The 22,568-nt window shown below is 44.1% G+C and overlaps 1 protein-coding gene across 1 annotated transcript; it reads right to left on the bottom strand.

Annotated features, from left to right (window-relative positions):
• Nucleotides 1-7,157: 7,157 nt before the first annotated feature.
• On the bottom strand, nt 7,158-22,267 carry LOC128711365 (sodium/potassium-transporting ATPase subunit beta-2). The gene is made up of 7 exons (XM_053806236.1): nt 22,124-22,267; nt 14,120-14,260; nt 13,924-14,046; nt 13,676-13,839; nt 13,472-13,582; nt 13,237-13,405; nt 7,158-7,487 (listed from the first exon to the last, which is right to left on the bottom strand). Exons 1-7 carry the CDS (start codon nt 22,251-22,253, stop codon nt 7,384-7,386), a joined length of 942 nt encoding a protein of 313 aa, XP_053662211.1. The 5' UTR covers nt 22,254-22,267; the 3' UTR covers nt 7,158-7,383.
• Between the last annotated feature and the right edge of the window lie 301 nt (nt 22,268-22,568).

Here is a 22,568-nt window from a genome sequence, read left to right as displayed (position 1 = left end):
GCTCCTTGCTTTCTTACGTGCTGCAAAGAAAAGTAAACCACCATCCACTGCAGGACAGAACGGCGACGGAACCGATTCACTGCAAACGCAAAAAGGTTGATGAAAACATATCGTCACGAACTTCTGAAGCTGGCGGCAAAAAGTGACCAGTGGAAATGAAAGAAAATATCCAGTCTCTTTTTTTTCTCACCCCCGTGCCGACGCCATGGCGTTCGTTTGTCTTTGATGGTGCTGGAGATAGGGCAAAGATTGCGTTCATTGCGAAAATGTTGGTAATTACTACCGGTATGCCGTACAGGCGGAGGTGTAGTGAAAGATAACGCTCCAAGCTTTGCTGTTTTTTATTTGCTGTTTTGAACAGGAGTATTTTAATAGCTTGTTGCCATTTGTTGGTTTTCTACTTGTTTCGATTTGCCAATGGTGAACTATTTGCTGCTAGAAATGTTGCAACTGCAAGCCACGACAAAGCATTCATGCTTAATAACAGATATTATACAAAGCAACAAGAAGGTTTAACTAACAATTCATTTTTTCAATGAAACAAACACGTACGTAACATTTTATGATAAACTAAAACACTATCTAAAGTCTTCGTATAATAAAGGTAAAAATAAGACCACGAAGTGTGGTGGTCTTAGCCTGTTTTATACCGCACCTAGTTGCGCTCCGTTGGTTACCAATCTAGTATTCCGATCTACTTGTCGAACGCATTAACACCATCACTCCGTCTAAGTTTGGAAGGCCAGCGAAGCCTCGCGAGTATAATCGTCTATTCTAATTATTTTTTATTATTAATTTGCTAAACTACACTAAACTACACTAATTTATTTAACTTTTGCCTCGATAAAGTTCAACCAGGTATTTTCCGCCACCAGTTTTATCTTCTAATATTCCAATATACTCGCTGTGTAGGAGAACCGTAAATCAATGTTGTATGTTTCAATAAAGTATAATAGTTTTCGTCACAACAAATTCTACAGCTTTATTTCAACTTATTCAAACACCTAAAATTGTTTGGGGTTCGTGTCTTGGGTAAGCCGGGAGATGGTATAAAATCCCCAAGCGACAGGACACTTAAATGCATGGCTGAATAATCGATCCTTGCAACACATACTGTTCCTAGTAGCGTTAACACTAGAACTACCGAACCAGTCATTTTGGCTGGAACCCTTCATTTTCATTACACTAATTTTTGGGGTAAAACAATTCTACCATAGCTGATGTATGACTTTTACGTATTTTGCACAAACATGTATTATAATGTTTTTTACCACTTCGTCAAAAATTCGATCAATATTGAATCCATTTAAATGCATTGTTTTGACATTTTGGATATTAACTTTTTCGATAAACGATGTAATGGGATGTAATGGGTTAAGCAATCAAAACTTCAAATTAAAACCCGATGGCATGATGGTAGCGGCGCCGGTCTTCACAAGAACGGGCCGGACCAAAATCCAATCCGGACCTAATGGATGGGCCTAACCCTCTTGAGGTTGTTGTGCCGATAAAGAAGAACCACTGAGGGGTGAATTTGGTAACGACGCTGGTCTCATACAACAGGACCGAGAAAAAATCCCATCCGGACCGTAGACCAAAAAATAAATAAAATAAGTTCAGTAAACCATAAATGGCCGGCATTAGCTAGTAGGTCGTTATGTCAAGAAGAAGAAGATTAGAAGAGGCCAAGAAGAAGACGTATTACTGACTACTGAGGGACCATTCGCCAGGTGATAGGGTAATGAAAAACGAACATCCAAACATTTTGCACATGTTTAGCACACCTTGCGCGACTTGTTTGCTACCCTGAAAGGCGCATCAAATTTTATTGAATTAATTAGAATAAACTACACTGTAAACCAATTCATACATTTCGGAAAATTCAATGCTATGAGCTCCTTCGTGCATAAACGCACCCAGCGCCATTGGTCCCGCGTGACCTGGCAAAACGTTGTCAGCCGTACAAAATCCAGAGATGTGTGTCGCTACGGACTTTTCTTCTTTATTTCAATAATTGGTTTATTAAAAAGATTTAATAGCTTTACATTCCTTTTTCAGCCTCCCATTTCTGCTTCCCTCCGCACGCTACCATTACGAACATTCCATGATGTGATTTTCCTTCTCGCTTCCGCTTCCGCCCCACCAAACGCTCACCACCCGGTCGCACTTCTCCTCGACTTTCCTTAATCCGACACCGTTGCGAAACGTTGCTTATCGTGGTTTCCTGTTCGAACTTTGACCGCAAACCTGAACCATTCCCTGCCCTCCTTCCTTGCACAAAGCCGTTCGCCATTTCCAATCATTCAATCGCCTAGAACTCTCGTGTTGCGTGTTGCATACTAACAGAAATAAAATGATTTTACCTTGTTCTCTCAATTGTTTATGCTTGTTTTTTTTTTGTTTGTTGCTTTCGCTTGTTTTGCTTTCGTCGTCCCCGAATTCGATTACTTCTTGTGTTATTAATGTGGTGGGTGGTCTGTCTCAAATAGATCTTCAATAGCCTTCTTTACGAGTAACAGGTTGTAATATTTTTTTTTGTTCACTACTTTTCGCTCGCTTGTTTCGTCCCTTGCATCCATTCCCGCAATGATTTCCCTCATTGGAGTGTTTAAGAAACTAAAAGCTGCATTACAAACGCCACTCGCTTAAAGCGTTTGGATCTCGTTCTTTTTTTTTCATCTCTCTTATTTTTGTTTTCTTGTTTGTTTTGTTTCTCGAATTTCTAACGTTTTGTTTTTGTTTTTTTTTATCATTCTTCTTGCAATTTATTGGGCTTTCTTTTGTTTTATAGTTTTATAGTATTAAGTAATGTGGTATTGGGGTGTTTTTCTTTCTGTTCTGCAAAACTTGCGCATTTTGCGTGATTTGTATTTTGCTTTCTCTGTTGTTTATTCACGGTTCTCGAAAAGCGACACTACCCGGCGACAGGTATTAAACTAGTGTGTATGTGTGTTTTTTCTCTGTGTGTTTTGTGTGCTCGTGTATATATGTGTTGGCATGTGTAGGAGATGCGTGTGGTAATGGTCATGTAGATTAGCGCCACACGGTTTAGGCGTGTGCTTCGGGTGTGAAGTATTGCAAGTAAAGATGTGTGTACTGCTGCGTTTTTGCACTGTTTGCTGCACTGTTCTATCCCATGATTTCTGTTTCTGCTTTTTTATGTATTACTTTTACTTTTATTATTCAACGACATGTTTTTTTTTTGTTTGGTTTCTTTATATCTAGAAGGTTTTTATTCATTATCATCTGTGTCTTGGATGTATGTGTGTAGGTTGTGTATGTTTGTGTGTGTGTGTATGTGGTTTGTGGGTTTTTGTTTTTTTCCTTCACCTATCGGCCATCAACTCATCGGTATCCTAGTAAATATTCTCGACTAACAATAGATTTTTCTGCTTCAGCATCTCTTTCACTAAGTTAGAGATTTCTATTTCTCCTGCGTTTGCGTCTGTTTTCTTTTTTTTTGTTATTCTTCTTTTACCATTTGTAACGTTAATGTTAATTAAAATTTAGCGCTATATTCTGTTTAGGGTTGTTTTCTTTTGCATTTTTTTATATTTCGTTTACCGTCTCTTACGAGTTTTCTTTCCACCTTATTGCGTTCGCAATAACTGCACTCGCTCCATCCGGCTTTGCCACATGCATGTGTTCGACTGCTGCTACTAGATGCAGAGAATTGTTGGAGCAGATTAAGGATGTACGGTTCATTGCACCCGATGCACAAAAAGAAGGAAAACCAAATCCGAACATAGCATTTCTATTAACCACACGTTGTAGTGAAAACATGTAATACCTATATATGCGTATATGCGTGCAGCGTGCCGCGCGTACAAACACGAACGACCGACGACAACGACGACGATGACGATGCGAGAAAACAGTCCGGTGGCCATTGAATGACACCGAAAAACTTAACAAGACACGAGATAAATGCTATCCTAAATAAATAATTTCTTAAGCCCTTCCCGCTCGTGACGCCATTTCCATCCCGAGCGCTCATAATATACTACCTAAACAAAGGGTTTACCACCGTCAGTAAACACGCTCACACCAACACGGAAGGCGCACGGCACTCCGACGAGCTACCCGGCCAATATGATGAGTGGATGTGTGGGTGTGTGTGGGTGTGCAGTACACATATCGATCGATCGATTTTTTATACTTTATATTCTTAAAAAAATACTTATAACTCGTAATTTTCATTTGTGTTCCTACAGATGCCCTAAGCTCCCATAAAGTGTTTACGTTCTATTGTACGACTCTCGCCTTAACACCTCTTGCTGCGCGTCTATATGTGTGTGTGTGTGTGTGTGTGTGTGTGTGTGTGTGTTTGTGGGTGGATGCATGTGCTGGATATTTTGTTTCTTTGGAGTGTCCTTTGCGGTTACTCAACGGCGTTTATTGGATGTTGCTCCAAGCATTCAATGGTTTTTTTTGATAAGTTATACGCTCCACTGATGTTGTACCAGAGTTTATTTTGCTGCTTTCATTTTGAACTCTTTTTTGCATATATTTATCGTTTTTACTCGATGCTAATGGTTTGCAAAGAATGACTTTCTTCTTTACCGATTTAAAACTGCACCAATTGCAACAATAGGTTATGTTTCGATTGAATTTCATCGTTTATACTATAAAAAACCGATTTATGGGGTTATAGGGAAATCTTGCTGATCGAATTGAACACAGTGCCCTTGGGCTTTGGTGACCAACGTTCAACGACTCTCCATCCACACAACATACACACCAAACTCAATGACAGCGGTTCGGGGCTTTAACACTTTCGTTACATAGTTTTATTGTGAAAACATAACCCTAACCTAGCTTGCTGATGCAGCTGCTGAAGCTTCACAAACAATGCAAGCACATACACACATACACGCTCACACACAAACGCGCAATTCGCGAAAAATTGATGACGTGACGCACATTAACGTGTTAGTTGATCGATTATCTGAGAGTTTTAAACGTTAAAGATGAGTTCGATTTGTGTGTACTTATTCATAGACCGCTGATTACGAAAAAAAACGGGTGCTCAGATACGTGAAAGAACCAGAAGCCTTGTCCCACATTACGATTCAAGTACTAACAAGTACCATTCCCTGTTAAGGCCAGAGAATTCAATCTATGAAGAAAAACACCTTCGATGATGTTTACAGCTGGGCACCGCTGTCCGCGAGAAATAGTATCTTAGTACAGGATTCATGTCAAGTGTAACATCGTTAAAATGGCGACTATAACAACCACAACGAACACAAACAACCTGCGCGCGGAACTAACACATTTAACGCAGGTGTATAAACACGCCGCTTTTCATTTTGACATTTGTTTACAACTGTAGCTTCGCTGTTTGTTGTTGTGTTTTAATTTCAACTTTAACTTTCGCTTTTGCATTTGTCCCGATTTGTTTCATTGCATTGTTTTTGTTTTTTTTTTATACAACTGATGGCATTTTTCGCGATGCACCTTTTGGTGCATTTTTTTTCAACAAATTGTTTGCATATTATTAAACATATTTCTCACACATCACATCGCTTCGCTTTTGTTGTGTTTATGTATATGTTTGTGTGGGTGTGTACGTTGTTTACGATTCCTTTTACTTTATTACTTCTTTTGTATTTAAACTTATTCATTGGGCAGTGAGTGATAAGAATAGAAAGAGGCCCTTCATGTTTGTTTTTATGAATTGTTTGTATTATGCTTTGCTTGATCTAGAACATTAGATCGTCCCGTGACAATCGGCCGCTACATGAAAACACTGGCAAATCTGGCGAAATGGTCTGTTTTGCAAGCGTTTGCGACCGATGTTGTTGTATTTTTACTTAAATCAAATGAAGCGCGCAACATGAGTCGATGTTGGTTATCATTTACGCTATGTACTACACATACACACATCATGCAGTAGTAACGCCACGCGCCATATCGAGTATGATAGCACACCATTTTGCCATCAAGATGAAAAAAATCTTCCATGATTTGATCGTTTTATGGTTTTTTGAGTGTGTTTTATTACTTTATTTTATTCTTCATTAGCTGCTGCCTAGTACATCGTACACGTTGAACGAGGGCGGTGAAATCCTTACCCGGCCCTGCGGCCTATGGCCATTGCCCACCATGTTTACGTGTGTGTGTGTATGTGTATGTGTGTGAGTACGGCACGAGAAGAAAGTTTAGCGTGTGATACAAACTACATTGCTCCATGGTTGATGCTTCTTTTGCTGATGTACGGGTTCCTTCACGCAATGCTTCCAACTAGATCTACAATTTGCAGACTATTTCGGGGCTCGAGAAGCGAATCGACATAGATGCGAGGCGACACGGCAATCGAAACGGGGGGAACATGTTGAACCCTGTCCCATTTGTTTTATCATACGTTTGGTGCGGTGTCACCCGGTTTCTTATACCTTGTCTAGTACTATGTTCTTTTTGCCAGAGATCATGCTATGCTGTTTTAAGAGGTGTAGGTGGAGTTTATACGGAAAGTTGTGTCACTATATCTAGCATCTGCACCTAAAGAACACATTCGCTCTCCTTTTACTACCGTAGAGTACGCCTGAACGCGTGTATCGGTGTGTCGCAGGTTTAGGTTTTGGTTTGCTTTGTTCATTTTGTTTGCTTGCTTGGTTTTGCCCTGACTCACTTGACTCAAGCAGAGAGCGGAATGCCTCCGGGGATTTCTTCTTGTTTTGTTTGCAATTAGCTGTACAACTTACCTACAGTTATTACGATGGTCTTAAATCCTTTACTTTTATTATTAGTTTGTTTTCTTTTTGCTTTTTTTAACGCGGGTATTATGTATACTATTGCAATAACAAAATCATACAACAATCTTCACCAACCGATAGTAGCTGAAGTACAAGGAAAAGTATAAAATGCCTAGCCAAATGATTCAAACGTTACGCCACACATACCGTCGCCTACTGCAATGTGTTTTAATTATGCCCTTGATTTTCGCGCCTTCCGTAACGTGACGATTTTTTAATGTTTCTTTTTGCCTTTTTTGGTATCGCACGCTCGTCAGTTGGGTGTTTTCGTAATGTTTTGGTTTTCCTTTCTGTTGTTTTTTTTCTGTTTTTGCTTTGTTTAATTTCGACGTTCGGCACCTCCAACAACGCTGCTCCTCGTGACTGCTTGCGTGCTACATTTTGCTGCTGCTGGTTGCTGCTTGTTCTGCGGTTGTCCTAACGCTAGCGTAAACTCATTCGATACTTCTAGGCCTGCTTTGTGCCTTCTGCCTCACTACCATCTTCTCACGCGTACCGACGATCAGACTTCGGTGCACCCTTCTGCTCCCTACAAAAAAACGATGATAACACGTGCGCCCGGCGAAATGTGCGAAATGACCCTGGTGGTATTCGCTGTTTAAACTGCCACGTTCGAGCCACCGATTTAATCGATCATCAGCTCGAAATGAACGGACCCTCTTCGCTCAGCCCGATCGTACATGATGTTGCGGGCCCAGGCTTTGCACTCAATGTTGATGAGTACGCCAGCTGGAAGAAGAAGAACAAGAAGTACCACATTAATTCAAGTTATTTTTTTTTGTAAAACCAATCTTAGTTCTTTCATGTGGAACGAATCATCCTTTCCAATGGCTTGTCTTGTGTTTCTAACCCATTTCAATCAATCAATCACGCCTGAAACTATACAATGCACTGCACATACGATTCTTATTTTACGCTACTATCATAACATAATCGCTCATTAACAGATCGTAAACCTTGAACTCTCGATGTGCTCCTGAAAAGTAAAAGGCCGTATTTCATACCAAAAAACCGGTTCGGTGCAACCCTTGATATCAAGAATTTGGCAAACCGGTTTCATTGACACATTTCCTTGTTCCTGCTGCATAGCGGTACTGGTTGCAAGCAGCATCAAACATAAAACCGCTTAACTTTCCTTATGTCCAAGAATGCAGAATCCCGTTGCAGTTGTGATTTTCGGGGGAAAACCGGTTTAAAGAGTTGGCCGTATTTTTAAGAAAATTGATATAATCACCACCGAGGTCGTTTCATCGCCAGTCGGTTACGGTTAAGGCAAGCGTAATGATCATGCGATTGCATCTACTTTCTTCGGCGCTATTGCTTTCCGTGTATTGTCTTTGTGTTAGTGCCAATGTCGTTACGTTCGGAACGCCCGATGTGCAGCAGGAAATATGCTACAGAAAACGCATTCTCAAAGGCTTGCGCAATCCAGTTGTGTTTACGTTCGACAATGTGAGTGGTTTAAGTGGATAACAAAAGTTATAGTTCCAGAAAGTGAGTTTTATCGATACTTTTAATCGTTGTTTTTCGTCGTTTACAGCCTCTGCCGCATAAGATACAATACATTCGGATTGAAGCACCCCCTCACAGATACAATACTGAGTTAGATGCAAAAATTGTGCGAGGGGGCATTGGACAATTGTATGTAACGATTGAAATTAAAGACCTCAAAAGGTCCTTCATAATAGGAAGCAATGTGGAAGTGGTGATAAAATGTTTTCTACCTCCGACCTCTACAACTATGCAAACAACATCTAAAACTACGTCGACTGCTGCTACCACAACGTGTCCTGCTACTAGTCCTTCTACTTCTGCTACTACTCTGTCTACCTCATCCTCGACTGTGTCGACCACTGCTTCTTCAACAACAACTCCTGTCACCACGAGCTCTACAACTGGATCATCCACTTCATCGACAGTTTTCACAACTGCTTCTTCTACAATGATTTCTGCCAGCACCAGCTCTACCACTGGTCCTTCCATTCTAATAACATCATCCACAACTCAGTCAACTACAGCTGCTCCTGCAATTTCTTCTACTGCTACTTCTGCCTCCACCAGCGCTTCAATTGGTTCTTCAACATCATCGACACCATCTTCGACCACAGCTGTGTCAACTACGGATTCTTCAACAACGACTCCTGCCTCTACGAGCTCTACAACTAGTTCTTCCATTTTACCAACCTCCACTGGATCTTCTAGTTTGTCAACGACACCTACCACTGAGTCAACCGCTGCCTCATCTACAACGACTCCTGCCTCTACCACCAGCTCTACCACCGATTCTTCTACTTCGTCCACATCATCAACAACTGAGTCAACTGCTGCTTCTCTTGCAAATCCTACTACTTCTTCTGCCACCACCACTGCTTCAACTGATTCTTCTACGTCATCTACAACTGAGTCGACCACCGCTTCTTCAAGCACTCCTGCAACCACTAGCTCTACCACTGAATCTTCTACATCATCGACAGCATCCACAACTGAGTCGACCACTGCCTCATCTACAACAACTCCTGTCTCCACCACCAGCTCTTCAACTGGTTCTTCTACATCATCGACAACTGGGTCGACCACTGCTTCTTCAAGCACTACTGCAACCACTAGCTCTACAACCGATTCCTCTACATCGTCGACAGCATCCACAACTGAGTCGACCACAGCCTCATCTACCACGAACTCTGCCGCTACCATCAGTTCTACCACCGATTCTTCTACTTCGTCGACATCATCCACAACTGAGTCAACTGCTGCGTCCTCTGCAAATCCTACTACTTCTTCTGTCACCACCAGCGCTTCAACTGGTTCTTCTACATCATCCACAACTGAATCGACCACTGCTTCTCCTGTAACTCCTGACACCACTAGCTCTACAACCGATTCATCTACATCATCGACAGCATCCACAACTGAGTCGACCACTGCCTCATCTACAACGACTCCTGTCTCCACCACCAGTTCTACCATTGATTCTTCTACTTCGTCGACATCATCCACAATTGAGTCAACCACTACTTCTTCTGCCACCACTAGCTCTACAACCGATTCTTCTCCATCATCGATAGCATCCACAACTGAGTCGACCACAGCCTCATCTACCACGACTTCTGCCGCTACCATCAGTTCTACCACCGATTCTTCTACTTCGTCGACATCATCGACAACTGAGTCAACTGCTGCTTCTCCTGCAAATCCTACTACTTCTTCTACCACCACCACTGCTTCAACTGATTCTTCTACGTCATCTACAACTGAGTCGACCACCGCTTCTTCAAGCACTCCTGCAACCACTAGCTCTACCACTGATTCTTCTACATCATCGACAGCATCCACAACTGAGTCGACCACTGCCTCATCTACAACAACTCCTGTCTCCACCACCAGCTCTTCAACTGGTTCTTCTACATCATCGACAACTGGGTCGACCACTGCTTCTTCAAGCACTACTGCAACCACTAGCTCTATAACCGATTCCTCTACATCGTCGACAGCATCCACAACTGAGTCGACCACAGCCTCATCTACCACGAACTCTGCCGCTACCATCAGTTCTACCACCGATTCTTCTACTTCGTCGACATCATCCACAACTGAGTCAACTGCTGCGTCCTCTGCAAATCCTACTACTTCTTCTGTCACCACCAGCGCTTCAACTGGTTCTTCTACATCATCCACAACTGAATCGACCACTGCTTCTCCTGTAACTCCTGACACCACTAGCTCTACAACCGATTCATCTACATCATCGACAGCATCCACAACTGAGTCGACCACTGCCTCATCTACAACGACTCCTGTCTCCACCACCAGTTCTACCATTGATTCTTCTACTTCGTCGACATCATCCACAACTGAGTCAACCACTACTTCTTCTGCCACCACTAGCTCTACAACCGATTCTTCTACATCATCTTCGACTGAGTCAACTGCTGCTTCTCCTGCAACTTCTGACACTACCAGCTCTTCAACCGATTCTTCTACATCGTCAACGACATCCACAACTGAAACGACCACTGCTTCTTCAAACCCTCCTGCCACCACTAGCTCTATCACTGATTCTTCTACATCGTCGACGGCATCCACAACTGAGTCGACCACTGCCTCATCTACAACAGCTCCTATCTCCACCACCATTTCTACCATTGATTCCTCTACTTCGTCGGCATCATCCACAACTGAGTCAACCACTACTTCTTCTGCCACCACTAGCTCTACAACCGATTCTTCTACATCGTCAACAGCATCCACAACTGAGTCAACTACTGCCTCATCTACAACGACTCCTGTCTCTACCACAAGCTCTACCATTGATTCCTCTACTTCGTTGACATCATCCACAACTGAATCAACCACCACTTCTTCTGGCACCACCAGCCCTACTACCGATTCTTCTACATCATCGATGGCATCCACAACTGAGTCGACCACAGCCTCATCTACAACGACTCCTGTCTCTACCACCAGCTCTACCACCGATTCTTCTACATCGTCAACATCATCCACAACTGAATCAACTGTTGCGTCCTCTGCAAATCCTACTACTTCTTCTGCCACCACCACTGCTTCAACTGGTTCTTCTACATCATCCACAACTGCGTCGACCACTACTTCTTCAAGCACTCCTGACACTACCAGCTCTACAACCGATACCTCTCCATCATCGACAGCATCCACAACTGAGTCGACCACTGCCTCATCTACAAAGACTCCTGTCTCCACCACCAGCTCTACCACTGATTCCTCTACTTCGTCGACATCATCCACAACTGAGTCAACCACTACTTCTTCTGCCACCACCAGCTCTACAACCGATTCTTCTACATCATCTTCGACTGAGTCAACTGCTGCTCCTCCTGCAACTGCTGACACTACCAGCTCTTCAACCGATTCTTCTACATCGTCAACGACATCCACAACTGAATCGACCACTGCTTCTTCAAGCACTACTGCAACCACTAGCTCTACCACTGATTCTTCTACATCGTCGACGGCATCCACAACTGAGTCGACCACTGCCTCATCTACAACGACTCCTGTCTCCCCCACCAGTTCTACCATTGATTCCTCTACTTCGTCGACATCATCCACAACTGAATCAACTGTTGCGTCCTCTGCAAATCCTACTACTTCTTCTGCCACCACCACTGCTTCAACTGGTTCTTCTACATCATCCACAACTGCGTCGACCACTACTTCTTCAAGCACTCCTGACACTACCAGCTCTACAACCGATACCTCTCCATCATCGACAGCATCCACAACTAAGTCGACCACTGCCTCATCTACAACGACTCCTGTCTCCACCACCAGCTCTACCACTGATTCCTCTACTTCGTCGACATCATCCACAACTGAGTCAACCACTACTTCTTCTGCCACCACCAGCTCTACAACCGATTCTTCTACATCATCTTCGACTGAGTCAACTGCTGCTCCTCCTGCAACTTCTGACTCTACCAGCTCTTCAACCGATTCTTCTACATCGTCAACGACATCCACAACTGAATCGACCACTGCTTCTTCAAGCACTCCTGCAACCACTAGCTCTACCACTGATTCTTCTACATCGTCGACGGCATCCACAACTGAGTCGACCACTGCCTCATCTACAACGACTCCTGTCTCTACCACAAGTTCTACCACTGATTCCTCTACTTCGTCGACATCATCCACAACTGAGTCAACCACTACTTCTTCTGTCACCTCTAGCTCTACAACCGATACTACTACATCGTCAACAGCATCCACAACTGAGTCGACCACTGCATCATCTACAACGACCACTGCTTCCACCACCACTCCTAATTTTAGCACTGAAATAACAACCCTCACTTCATTAACTCAATTTTCAACTACTTCAACAATAAACCCCGTAACCAGCACTACTACTTCTGTACCCACAACTTCATCTACTACTTCGGCGACAGAATTGACTACCATTTCAACGGTATCGCCCAGCAGCATGTCAACCATGTCAATGACCTCAACTTCAGGAACAACTCCTTCCAATACAACCCCAGGATCAACTACAAGATCATCCTCAGTAAGATCAACAGTGACACTCTTTCCCACCGTAACGCCATTTTCATCGACCACTATGCGTTCTATCACTGGCCCAACTAAAGGTTCTACCTCCCCGAGTACTCCAAGCGCGTTGATAACAACAAGTAAAAGTAATTTTCAAGTGATTACGTTTCCAAGCGGTTTGGTCACTGTCAGACCTCGTTCAAACTCGTTCAAAACTCGTTCAGAACATTCTTCGTTGACTGAATCAGTTGTTGAAAAGAACAATGCACACAAAATTGTATACAAAAAGGCACGACAGTTTTTCTTTAAACCTGTACACTAGAGCTTTGAGCGATTGTAGCATTCATTATCGAAATAAATAAGTAAAACAAGTATCCAACTACAACAATCCCCTTCGTATGTTTACTTCCTTTTCTCAATACGCATTTGTACTTTACAAAAAAATACTTACTCTTTGGTTTTTCGAAATAGACCGCTACTACAGGCGGCAGATATCCATCAACGTTCTTGTACGGGAAGAAATATCCGGGGAATCCACGACGCGGGATATACTGAATGGCACCGATGTGCTCATTATCGGCGGGGTTTTCACCGGCACAGGAAACCCAAACCACATTAGTCTGCAAGTAGGGGTGAACGATGGAAATGAGATGTCCATTTTGCATGATCCTTAGTAAACGACTTACGTTTTTGTTTCCCCGAGCTTCCTCACCACGGATGTGCTCCTTAAGATCGTCGGGCATTTTCTCCGGTAAGTTGATCGAGGTATTGTACATATCCGGTACCCAGTTGTAGATCTGTTCATCGCAATCAGAACGGACAGAGAAAAAAAATGTTATTGATTAAGACGACCACAACCACGCCAACTCGTTTGCATCGATTTTTCTTACCTTGTTCAGCTTCAAGAATATGCACGGGCTCTTTTTCTTAAAGTTGTATCGGTTTTCCTTGACGCACGGGGACCAGTTAGTCATAGGAACTTTGCAAACCTTGCCCTCCGGTGGCGGATTGTCGAACGAGCAATCGACGCGGTTATCTTCTTCTAGCGTGTAAGCTGTAATGGCAAAAAGCATGTTGGATTTGAAATGAACCTGCGTTAGTTGCTCCAACAATCGCAATCATCAGTGGTACTACTCACGTTTCAAAAACTCATCGATTAGTTTGGTCCAAATCTCAACGTTTCCGTTGTCGGAGGCTCTGTACCAGATTAACGAACTCTCCACATTCTGGTACTCTGGCGGAGTTGGTCGAAAGCCCAAACCTGAGAAGATAAAATTAGGGCACAGAACTTATAACGCCTGCTAGTATTGTGCAGAAGAGTGGCAAGACTATACCTGGATTCGACCCAATCAACGAACTGTCAAGTTGATATTTAGGCATCTGCATGTCTAGCGTCTGCCAGAACACTGCCAGCATCGCGGCAAAGAAACCGACAAGGGCAGCATAGAAGCACACGTAGAAGAAGAGGATTTTCGCTGCAATAAAAAGGAATTTAGAGAGAAAAACACACACACAATACTTGATTAATGAAGGTTTCATCAGTGTTGACACTTCGTGCGTTCTCCGGTGACGCACATCAATATGTATATTTAATATATGCTAATTTAGCTCAGAATAAAACCACCGTCAACCCGCATTATGGAAAGGAAACGTTCACCAGTCACATTAAGCCGCTGGCGCATTTTCTTCACGAACCTGTGCTTCATCGGCTTAAGTGACTTTCTATAAATAACGCTGCCTTCAAAGCGGCCAAGACGCACCACATTTGCCCTACAGACGTGCATGCGACAGCCAGATGAAACGTGTGAAATCCTATCTATCACCATTTACGTCACTAATAACACGTGTGACATAAAAAAAAAGAAACACTGTTCGGAAACATCTGCAGGCTATTCCGGCACCGTTCAGTGTGTTGGAAGTCTTGCGAGAACGATTGCTCAGCCGCAGTGCCGTTAGGAGCGCTCGTAATTGAATCCAAAACTTTGCTGATTGATAGTAGCCCCCATTTCCCGCGAGGGCTCTGCTGACTCATCCGTTATGCACTTTGTGCGCCTTCATTAATAACCCTGCTCGTAAAACGGAAATCATTCCCAGGGGCCTTTCGAAACACACCGGTGTATGTGACTTCGGAACTTTCCAGCGGCATGGGATGTCCGGGTGTTCCGGGGATTTTACACCACGCTGCCCTATATCCAGGCACGGCACATGCACTCGGATATGTTCATGTCACAGCACAACTAACTACAGGCGTGCCATGTACGGTATGATCTGACAGCTGCAGGCTTGTTTGCTGCATTCACAAACACTGACCATGGCAGCGGAAACAGGGTTGGCTGTCGTTGCCATTCCCAGCCTATTCAACTCGTCCGGGAATGCGCGATGTTTTGTGAATAGAATATCCCCGCTGGGCACAGACTATACAACGACGGAGGGGAAAAAAAACACTCTCGAGAATGCAATAACTGACATTGCAGCCTTGAGGATAGAATCTTATTAGCAGTGTGCAGCGCTATAACTAGGCACAGTTTTTCAACGCTTTTATCTACTACTATTCTGTGAGTACGAGCGATATCTGCTGTTTTTTTTGTCCACATTCTTTGTGTATTTAATTCTTTTTTTTTCGCTTCTCTCGCCTCATCTTCACACTGTCGAAAAATATCAATTTTCATCAACAAGATATAACCGTCAATCATTATTCAGCAATTAACACGAACCACAAGCACCACGAAGGCGCCCGCTCGTGACGACTGTTTAACGACTGCGTTTGCTTTGCCCCCGTACCCTCGTTAGTTAACTGTTCTCCGGTCGCCTTGACACCCGTGCATGTGGTAGTATTCCATGAGCTGGAATCTCGTCGCTTTGCCCAGAAGGTCACACGCAAGCTGACTCCCGACGGGTGATGGGCGGGTGGTAACAAGTGGCATCTGAGCACTGGTAGCGCAAGTGTACAAATGAAGCGTGCTAATAAGCGTAGTGATAGCCGGAGAGCAGCGCAAGAACCACATGTGGTGATCACCGATGGAGATCAGCCGCCTATTTCGTCATCGGAAATAAAAACTTGTCAAAGTCACGGAATAGTTCAGCTCCTGCAGCACGTGCTTCCATGGGGAACATTCAATTGCTATCATTCCTCAGCCATTCCTGTGCTAACTAAATTAACGAGAATAAATAGCCTCCGTACATGGAATAGTCAGAGTGTAATACAACAAAAAAATACCGCAGTTGTTCGGGTATTTTCGCACCCAACCGGTACTTGTACTGTACTTCCCCCCAATCAGTCAACCTGTCATGCCGTATCACGCGCTGTAGTTGTTTTGGGGATTTCTACCCTTATAATTGCACCGCGCCCACCATGTTACATAGTTGCCGACTAGGCAAATGTCTCGACTGCCTGCCACAAAATATTAACTGGCAATCAAATAAAAATGCCCTAACAGTGAGTGAAATTAATTTATACGAGCCAAGTTCATAAATCATTCCGCGTGGTTCTCAGTGTTTCAGTCGCCTGTAGCTACGGAGGTACATGCCGGCCGTGATTGATGACGTAGAGACATTGATGGTTGGTTAGTCGGTACGTACAGCTTAACTGGATCGATTATTGAAAAGTGCCCCAACAGGAACGGTACCGGGGCCGTGTCGTATCGAGGAGATCAATTGAAATTAATGCTTATTGATTGTTTCTACATGGAATTAATTGAACCCAACCCAATGCTTAATTGTCTCCGTGCCGGTGTTCGTTTCCCTCGAAGGGGGGGCGAAAGTTGCGTGCTGTTGTGTGCTTCGTGTTGGTGGCACTTAATTGAGATGTCTACGAACGCGAAGCAACAGCAAATCGTACCCAATGAACCATGCTTCGCTGGCATATTTTCGCTCGCTGCCTTAAGAATGTATGAAATTTTCAGATCAATCGCGTTCTTTCATGATTGACAGGTAAAAGAGATAAGCCACGGCGCTCGGAAGTGGCCAAAAAATACCAGAACCCTTACAGCATATCTCGATTTTTTGTACAAATTGAAAACAAAATATGAATCGAAATTGTATACAGCCTAGCAACAGACAGCGTAAAAAATCTGTTCCGAGGCTAGTAATTGGAGAAGGGAATTCCGTCACACGAAACTGTATGCATCGCAAAGTTGATAATGAAACAAAATAAAAAAAGGCAACAACAAGAACCACATTACTCACAATAAAACACGCCTCTCCAGCCTTTCGCGTCTAACCGTTCGATGGTTTTGTGTTCTGTTTACAGTACCACAACGACTGGAACCTCTGTTTGTGTTTGTTTACACAGCAAAAAATAAACCACACACACACACACACACACAAACTTCCAAACATGAAACTGCCTACGAGTTACAAAAAAACTCAACAACCGAGAATCATTCAGAACGTTCGTCACGTTCCGTGTGCCAGAATAAGTTATGGCTGGTCGAAGAAGCGTATAGCCGGAGCTAATGCCAGAAACAGCGTGTACTGATACAGGCAGGCTTGTGATAAAAATTTCGCCAACGTTCCGAACCATCAAACAGCAGTGGACCAACGGGTATCGAATGAGGTCATGGAATTCATTGACGCCATGTCAAAGCCACAGTAGCGGGCGGACGCGACAAGCCACATTTATCAGTAGACGTTGGCTGCTATGACGGCGTTATCGAGGCATATCGAATATCGAGTGGTTCCGGTAAGGAGGGAGCTAAGGGATAAACTATTTGCATTAGGGGGAGGTGAGCAGAAGATTCATATCTAATGGCCTGTACGGAGCGCTGTATTGCTTGCCTGTACAAAACAGACTGGATCTTGATAATACCCTTTCCCATCATGGTGGCACAATCGTCGACATTCGATAACCTCATCAGGCAACCATTATCATCATCGACGTTGTAGTCCAATAATGCGCATGGCTCGGTAAAAAGAGCTGCTTCTAAAGAACTCCTTCCAACCATCCTCAAAAGGAAATATACGCTTCTACGCTTCCGCTTTGTTCGAACCGTGCTGCAGAAGCAACGTTTGCGAAAAGATTCCATAGTTTGATAAGAGCCATATCCTGTTTCACGGACACCAAACAACGCAAACGTGCTTAAGCTACCGGAACAGAGGTGAAAGATGGAGCTGAAGTATGAAGGTTTCACCCGTAACCATCCTCTGGAGAAGGAAGAACTCACTTCAATATAAACAAACTTTGCAAAAAGCCAAACATCATGCCCATGGGACGTTGGATCTCCAAATACCTGAGTGAGGCCAGAACCGCCTCTTCCCACAAAACACGTTACGAAGCAAATAAAACCACGAGCAGCTAACCTCCAACGCACACCAATATTGCAACGCTTTGCGTACAGCTTGAAGTCGCCACCCCAAACGCGCGCAACGTCAGCACGCGCATTTGCGATATTTTGGGTGAGCGGATACGTTCGGATGACTTCTTGCCACCGGGGGACCGCTGGATCGGCAACAAATGGATGCCGAAACATTGGCCAAAACAGCAAAACAAAAACAAGCGTGAAAGAGATAGCGTTTGGAGATGGGCCGAGACTAGCATCATTATTTTTTTCGGTGCGATATGTATATTAATAACTTTGTTGAGCTGACCAGTACAACTGGCGCAAAGCGTCAAGTGTAGCCGTCAGGTGCAATGTCCAATGACAGAGGAGACTAATCCTCAACGAAATGTGCTACTGAGCAGAGTTAAATGTGGCACTTTTCTAGTGAGTACCGCCTCTAAGGTCAAATCGACACTTGGAAACTAATGCCAAAAGTCAGCATTCGCTTAGATGTTCAGGTTGCAGAACTGGTTCCATTGCCCCAATGGACCTCCACGCCACATCCCCATTTCCTCCCTACCCTTTGGAGGGTTAATTTTATTCCGTTTCTTTTCCGTTTTCTTTCACGCAACAAGAAGAATAAACAAGAACAACATTACGTGGAGTTGCAAAAACCGGTGCGCAAGATACACAGCTGTGTGTTGGTATCGTTGGCAAACCCACCGCAAAAAAAAAACTCGCTGATCGTTCCCTGTCTGTGTAGTCTAGAACGTCAACGGCTCACTTGGATTTGCTCAATTGGAGAAAACAAACTACACGCCAATAATGACACCCTCCCGCGGCCGTGGAATGGCACAGTGTAAACAAGCACGTGGAACTCCCCATTCAGCCTTTCATGGCACAAATTAAATACCCTGCCTAAACCGGTTCGATCGGTTGGAAGTCGCGAATGGATAGACTTCAGCGCTTGATAAATCTCACCGTACCACGGCTCCGGCAAAAAACTTCCCCCCCCCCCCCCCCCCCTGCAACAGAAACAATTCCCCATCCATCAAAACCCCAAGGTGGAACAGGGACGTTTGCCGTTGTGTTGTGCAGATGATTCAAGAACATCTCCACGGCACCGTCAACGGTAACGCTCTTGGACCTTCGAGGTGAAAATATCAGTTTATTGGAAAAAGTAAAGTGTACGGTTATTTATAGGCAGGGCGCAGGCGCACGGAACTCCCTGTCCCGCGCTGTCCGCTCCATCGGCCTTCCTACCTCAGTGCCTTTATTGAACGTGCCTCGGTTCCGCCAAAACTGGGCCCCCGATGCGGAACGCAAACACACACTCACACACACCCATCCACCCACCGGGACCATGTCGTGCCGTCGTAAAACCGTCTGAACCACGGCCGTCTTAGGTCTTCGAGTCGGTTGTGGTGGCAAGGGCGGAAGAGCATGGAATGCCAGGCGGTACTACAGCAACGGGGCAAGTTTACGAAGTATTAAATTTAGCAATTGGTGCGCATACCGTTCGTGCTTCGGTAGAATTTCGGTCTAGCATGAAGACTCTTCCGTTCCATCACCGTGTTACGTGTAGCGATTGGAATATTGAGCTGCTGCCCGTTGCATGCCTGTGTTGGCCGTATCGATCGTAGTGCTTAATAGGATTCGTAACTTAATCGTTATTGCAGAGTTTCGGGTTAGGCATACTTCCAACTAGCAACTTGAGTTTTAATGGTCAGAGTAGGCTGTGAAGATACACAGTAACATACGGAGCTCTGACAGCTCTGGAGCAGCTCTACAACTGTCAAAGGTTACTAATTTTTTTTGGTAAATGAATTAAGCCAGCAAGTACTGAGTACCAAATTTCTGAACATCACTCACGCTGTCTGAGTGCTTACTGTGCACCAGCACGCACACAACTGCATGCTAACGTTCTTAATTGTCTCATCAATGCTCTATGCTCGTCGGGAAGCCTTCCGCCAGGAGGACGTTCGCGCGCGCTCTCTCCGAACCGTACGTGTTCGAGCCATCGCAGCATTGAAATTCAATTCGCTTCAATTTAAATAACAAATATGTTTGCGATGCATAACTATGTCTCGGACGGACGGTAGCGGGGTGTCGCGTATCGATAGGCACACGATTCACTCTACAATGTGCGCCAGTGGTACGATGTAGTGACGTTGGTAGAACGGCTTACTCGTATATCACATGTCGGTTGAAAGTTTTATTATTAACAACAAAAAAACTCGGCCATTCTAAGCGTGCAATACAGAGAGGATGGAGGGAAGAACACGGTTTTTATTAAGGTAACATGAGTTACATAATCCCCACTTTGGAATGGATACAATGCTACTAATCCATGTTTAATGAGCCAGAGTCTGCGTTGTATTTTTTTTTTCGAAACCCAAATATTTCAACCTGCAATTTACACCAAATTATCTTACAATAGACAAGTCCAAAAAAAAAATATTACCATCTGGAATCAACACGCTTTTATCAAATTATGCGTATCTCATTCGTAAACCATATTACTACAGGGCCATAGTACCGACCCGCTTAAGTAATGATCCGGTTCACCTAATCGTGTCGCCTTCACGTGTCGCTAAATTGTCGCATCCGGAAACTGTACGACATGTACGAATTACGATAATTGTTAAGCTTTGGTAGCGAATGGCACAGTCACAGACACAGGTGCTCAGTTTGTTGGGTTGCTTTTTTTCCTCTTCGTTGGTACAGTATCCTTCACGGCGGTACAATTGTGCAATGTCGGATGAATGCGAAACGAGCTTTTACGTTGGAGGTCAGGCTGGCTAACTGTGTGAAGACGGTTACATAACCACTGCCTTCGTACTCCACTCAACACGCACACCGACATACAAACATGTCCGAAAACAGACAGAGTCAATCATAACTCCAACCGTGTGTACGTCTGTAGATGTGTTTTTAAGTTAACTGTGATTTTTTGACTTGGCTAAAGATTTAAAATATATTATTTTTAATTAAAAAAAAGCTTTCGCATCAAGCAATTTTTCGAACATATTTGCATATACAACTCCTTAGCTATCCAGTAAAGAGAGCTGTAAAGCAGAAGAAAGGCAGGTCCTGCAACCCTTCAACATGAGCTCCAAAAACTTGGCACACCTTTCCAGATTGCGTAAGCGCTCCTGCTGCTACTGTTAGTTGTCCTACCGTTTTCTTGTTTGCCTGGTGATAGCAACAATTCAATGGGAGGATAAAAAAACACGCCGTTCTACCAGCTACTTCGAGGCAAGATCATCAATCACATCTAGCCCCATCACATAGTTTATTCATGCATGTGTGCTTACTCGCACGATGCTCGATGCTTTTCCTCTATTGGTTTATCAACCTATTTTTCATACATTTCAAGTACTGGTTCAAGTACTAAATTGCACAGCGCTCATCAATCCTCGAAGGAATGTAATGTGTTGCACTTTCTGCCTAATCATTTTCCACCATTTTCCAACGACCAGTTGAACAATTCTTTAAGGCGATTAATGCGTGAACTGTGCGCCCAGAAACAATTGGACGATTGTGTGGAAAAGTAAAAATTTATGTAACCAGCTTTCCCAACGGTTCGACGGTTGGAAGAGCAAACAACAAGAAGGAGGAAAAAAAACAGTGCAGGTGAGTGAAAATCCTCGCGAGAGGATCCCATTTTCTTACTTCACTTTCTCTGAGCAGAGCAATCGCTGCACAGCAAAGGTTCGCTCACACTCACACCACGGGAAGCTCTCGCGTGTACATGGTGTAGTACTTCCTTCTACAGCCGTACGTTTTAGTAACACGGAAGGACACTTGATGGCGCTGCTGTCCCATCGCACGGGAGTGAAGCTTAGTGCCCTTGTCGGGCACTTCTCCGCTTCCCCACAAGCCCCCGAGAAACAGCAGCAACAAAAAAGGCACACACACACACACTTGGAGCAAAATCCAACATGGCTGCGCCCTATTTCGCGTTATACCAACAGGGACATAGAGCAGGATGACGGATGGTATCGTAACTACTACTACTGCTACTAACACACCTTACAATACACATCTTTATCCTCCACCACTGTTTGGACCACTTACCCCAGCTAGATCCGGTACGGCCAAGGCATTGGCTGGTTTCGCTGTTCCACAGGAACGTCTTAAATCCTTCCCATTTGCCCATCTTGGGCGGTGGGGCATAGTACTGTTCCGCTACCTTTTTGTCCGCCATGGTTGCTGCTGTTTCTGCTGCTGCTGCTGCTGCTGCTGCTGTCTAATGCTGTGCACACGTTGGCAGTGGTCTGTTGTCCTGGTGCGGACGGGTTCCTTTTATTTTTTCTAGGACGATCACTTACGCTCTTACGCAGTCCTGAAAATCGGCCACCCCACCGTTACTGGCTCGAATCGATCGATCTTTGATCCTTTCGCACCACGGTACACTTCTTTCTTCTTATTTTTTTCTCTTTTGCAATTCGATGCACCACTCTCCACAACCAATCAACACTCTTCTCTCGCGATCGCTCTCTCTCCCTCGCTCTCCCTGTAG

Source organism: Anopheles marshallii, chromosome 3 (assembly GCF_943734725.1).
Source record: "Anopheles marshallii chromosome 3, idAnoMarsDA_429_01, whole genome shotgun sequence".
NCBI classification, from domain to species: Eukaryota; Metazoa; Arthropoda; class Insecta; order Diptera; family Culicidae; genus Anopheles; species Anopheles marshallii.
This window is presented reverse-complemented; position numbering and strand designations above follow the sequence as displayed.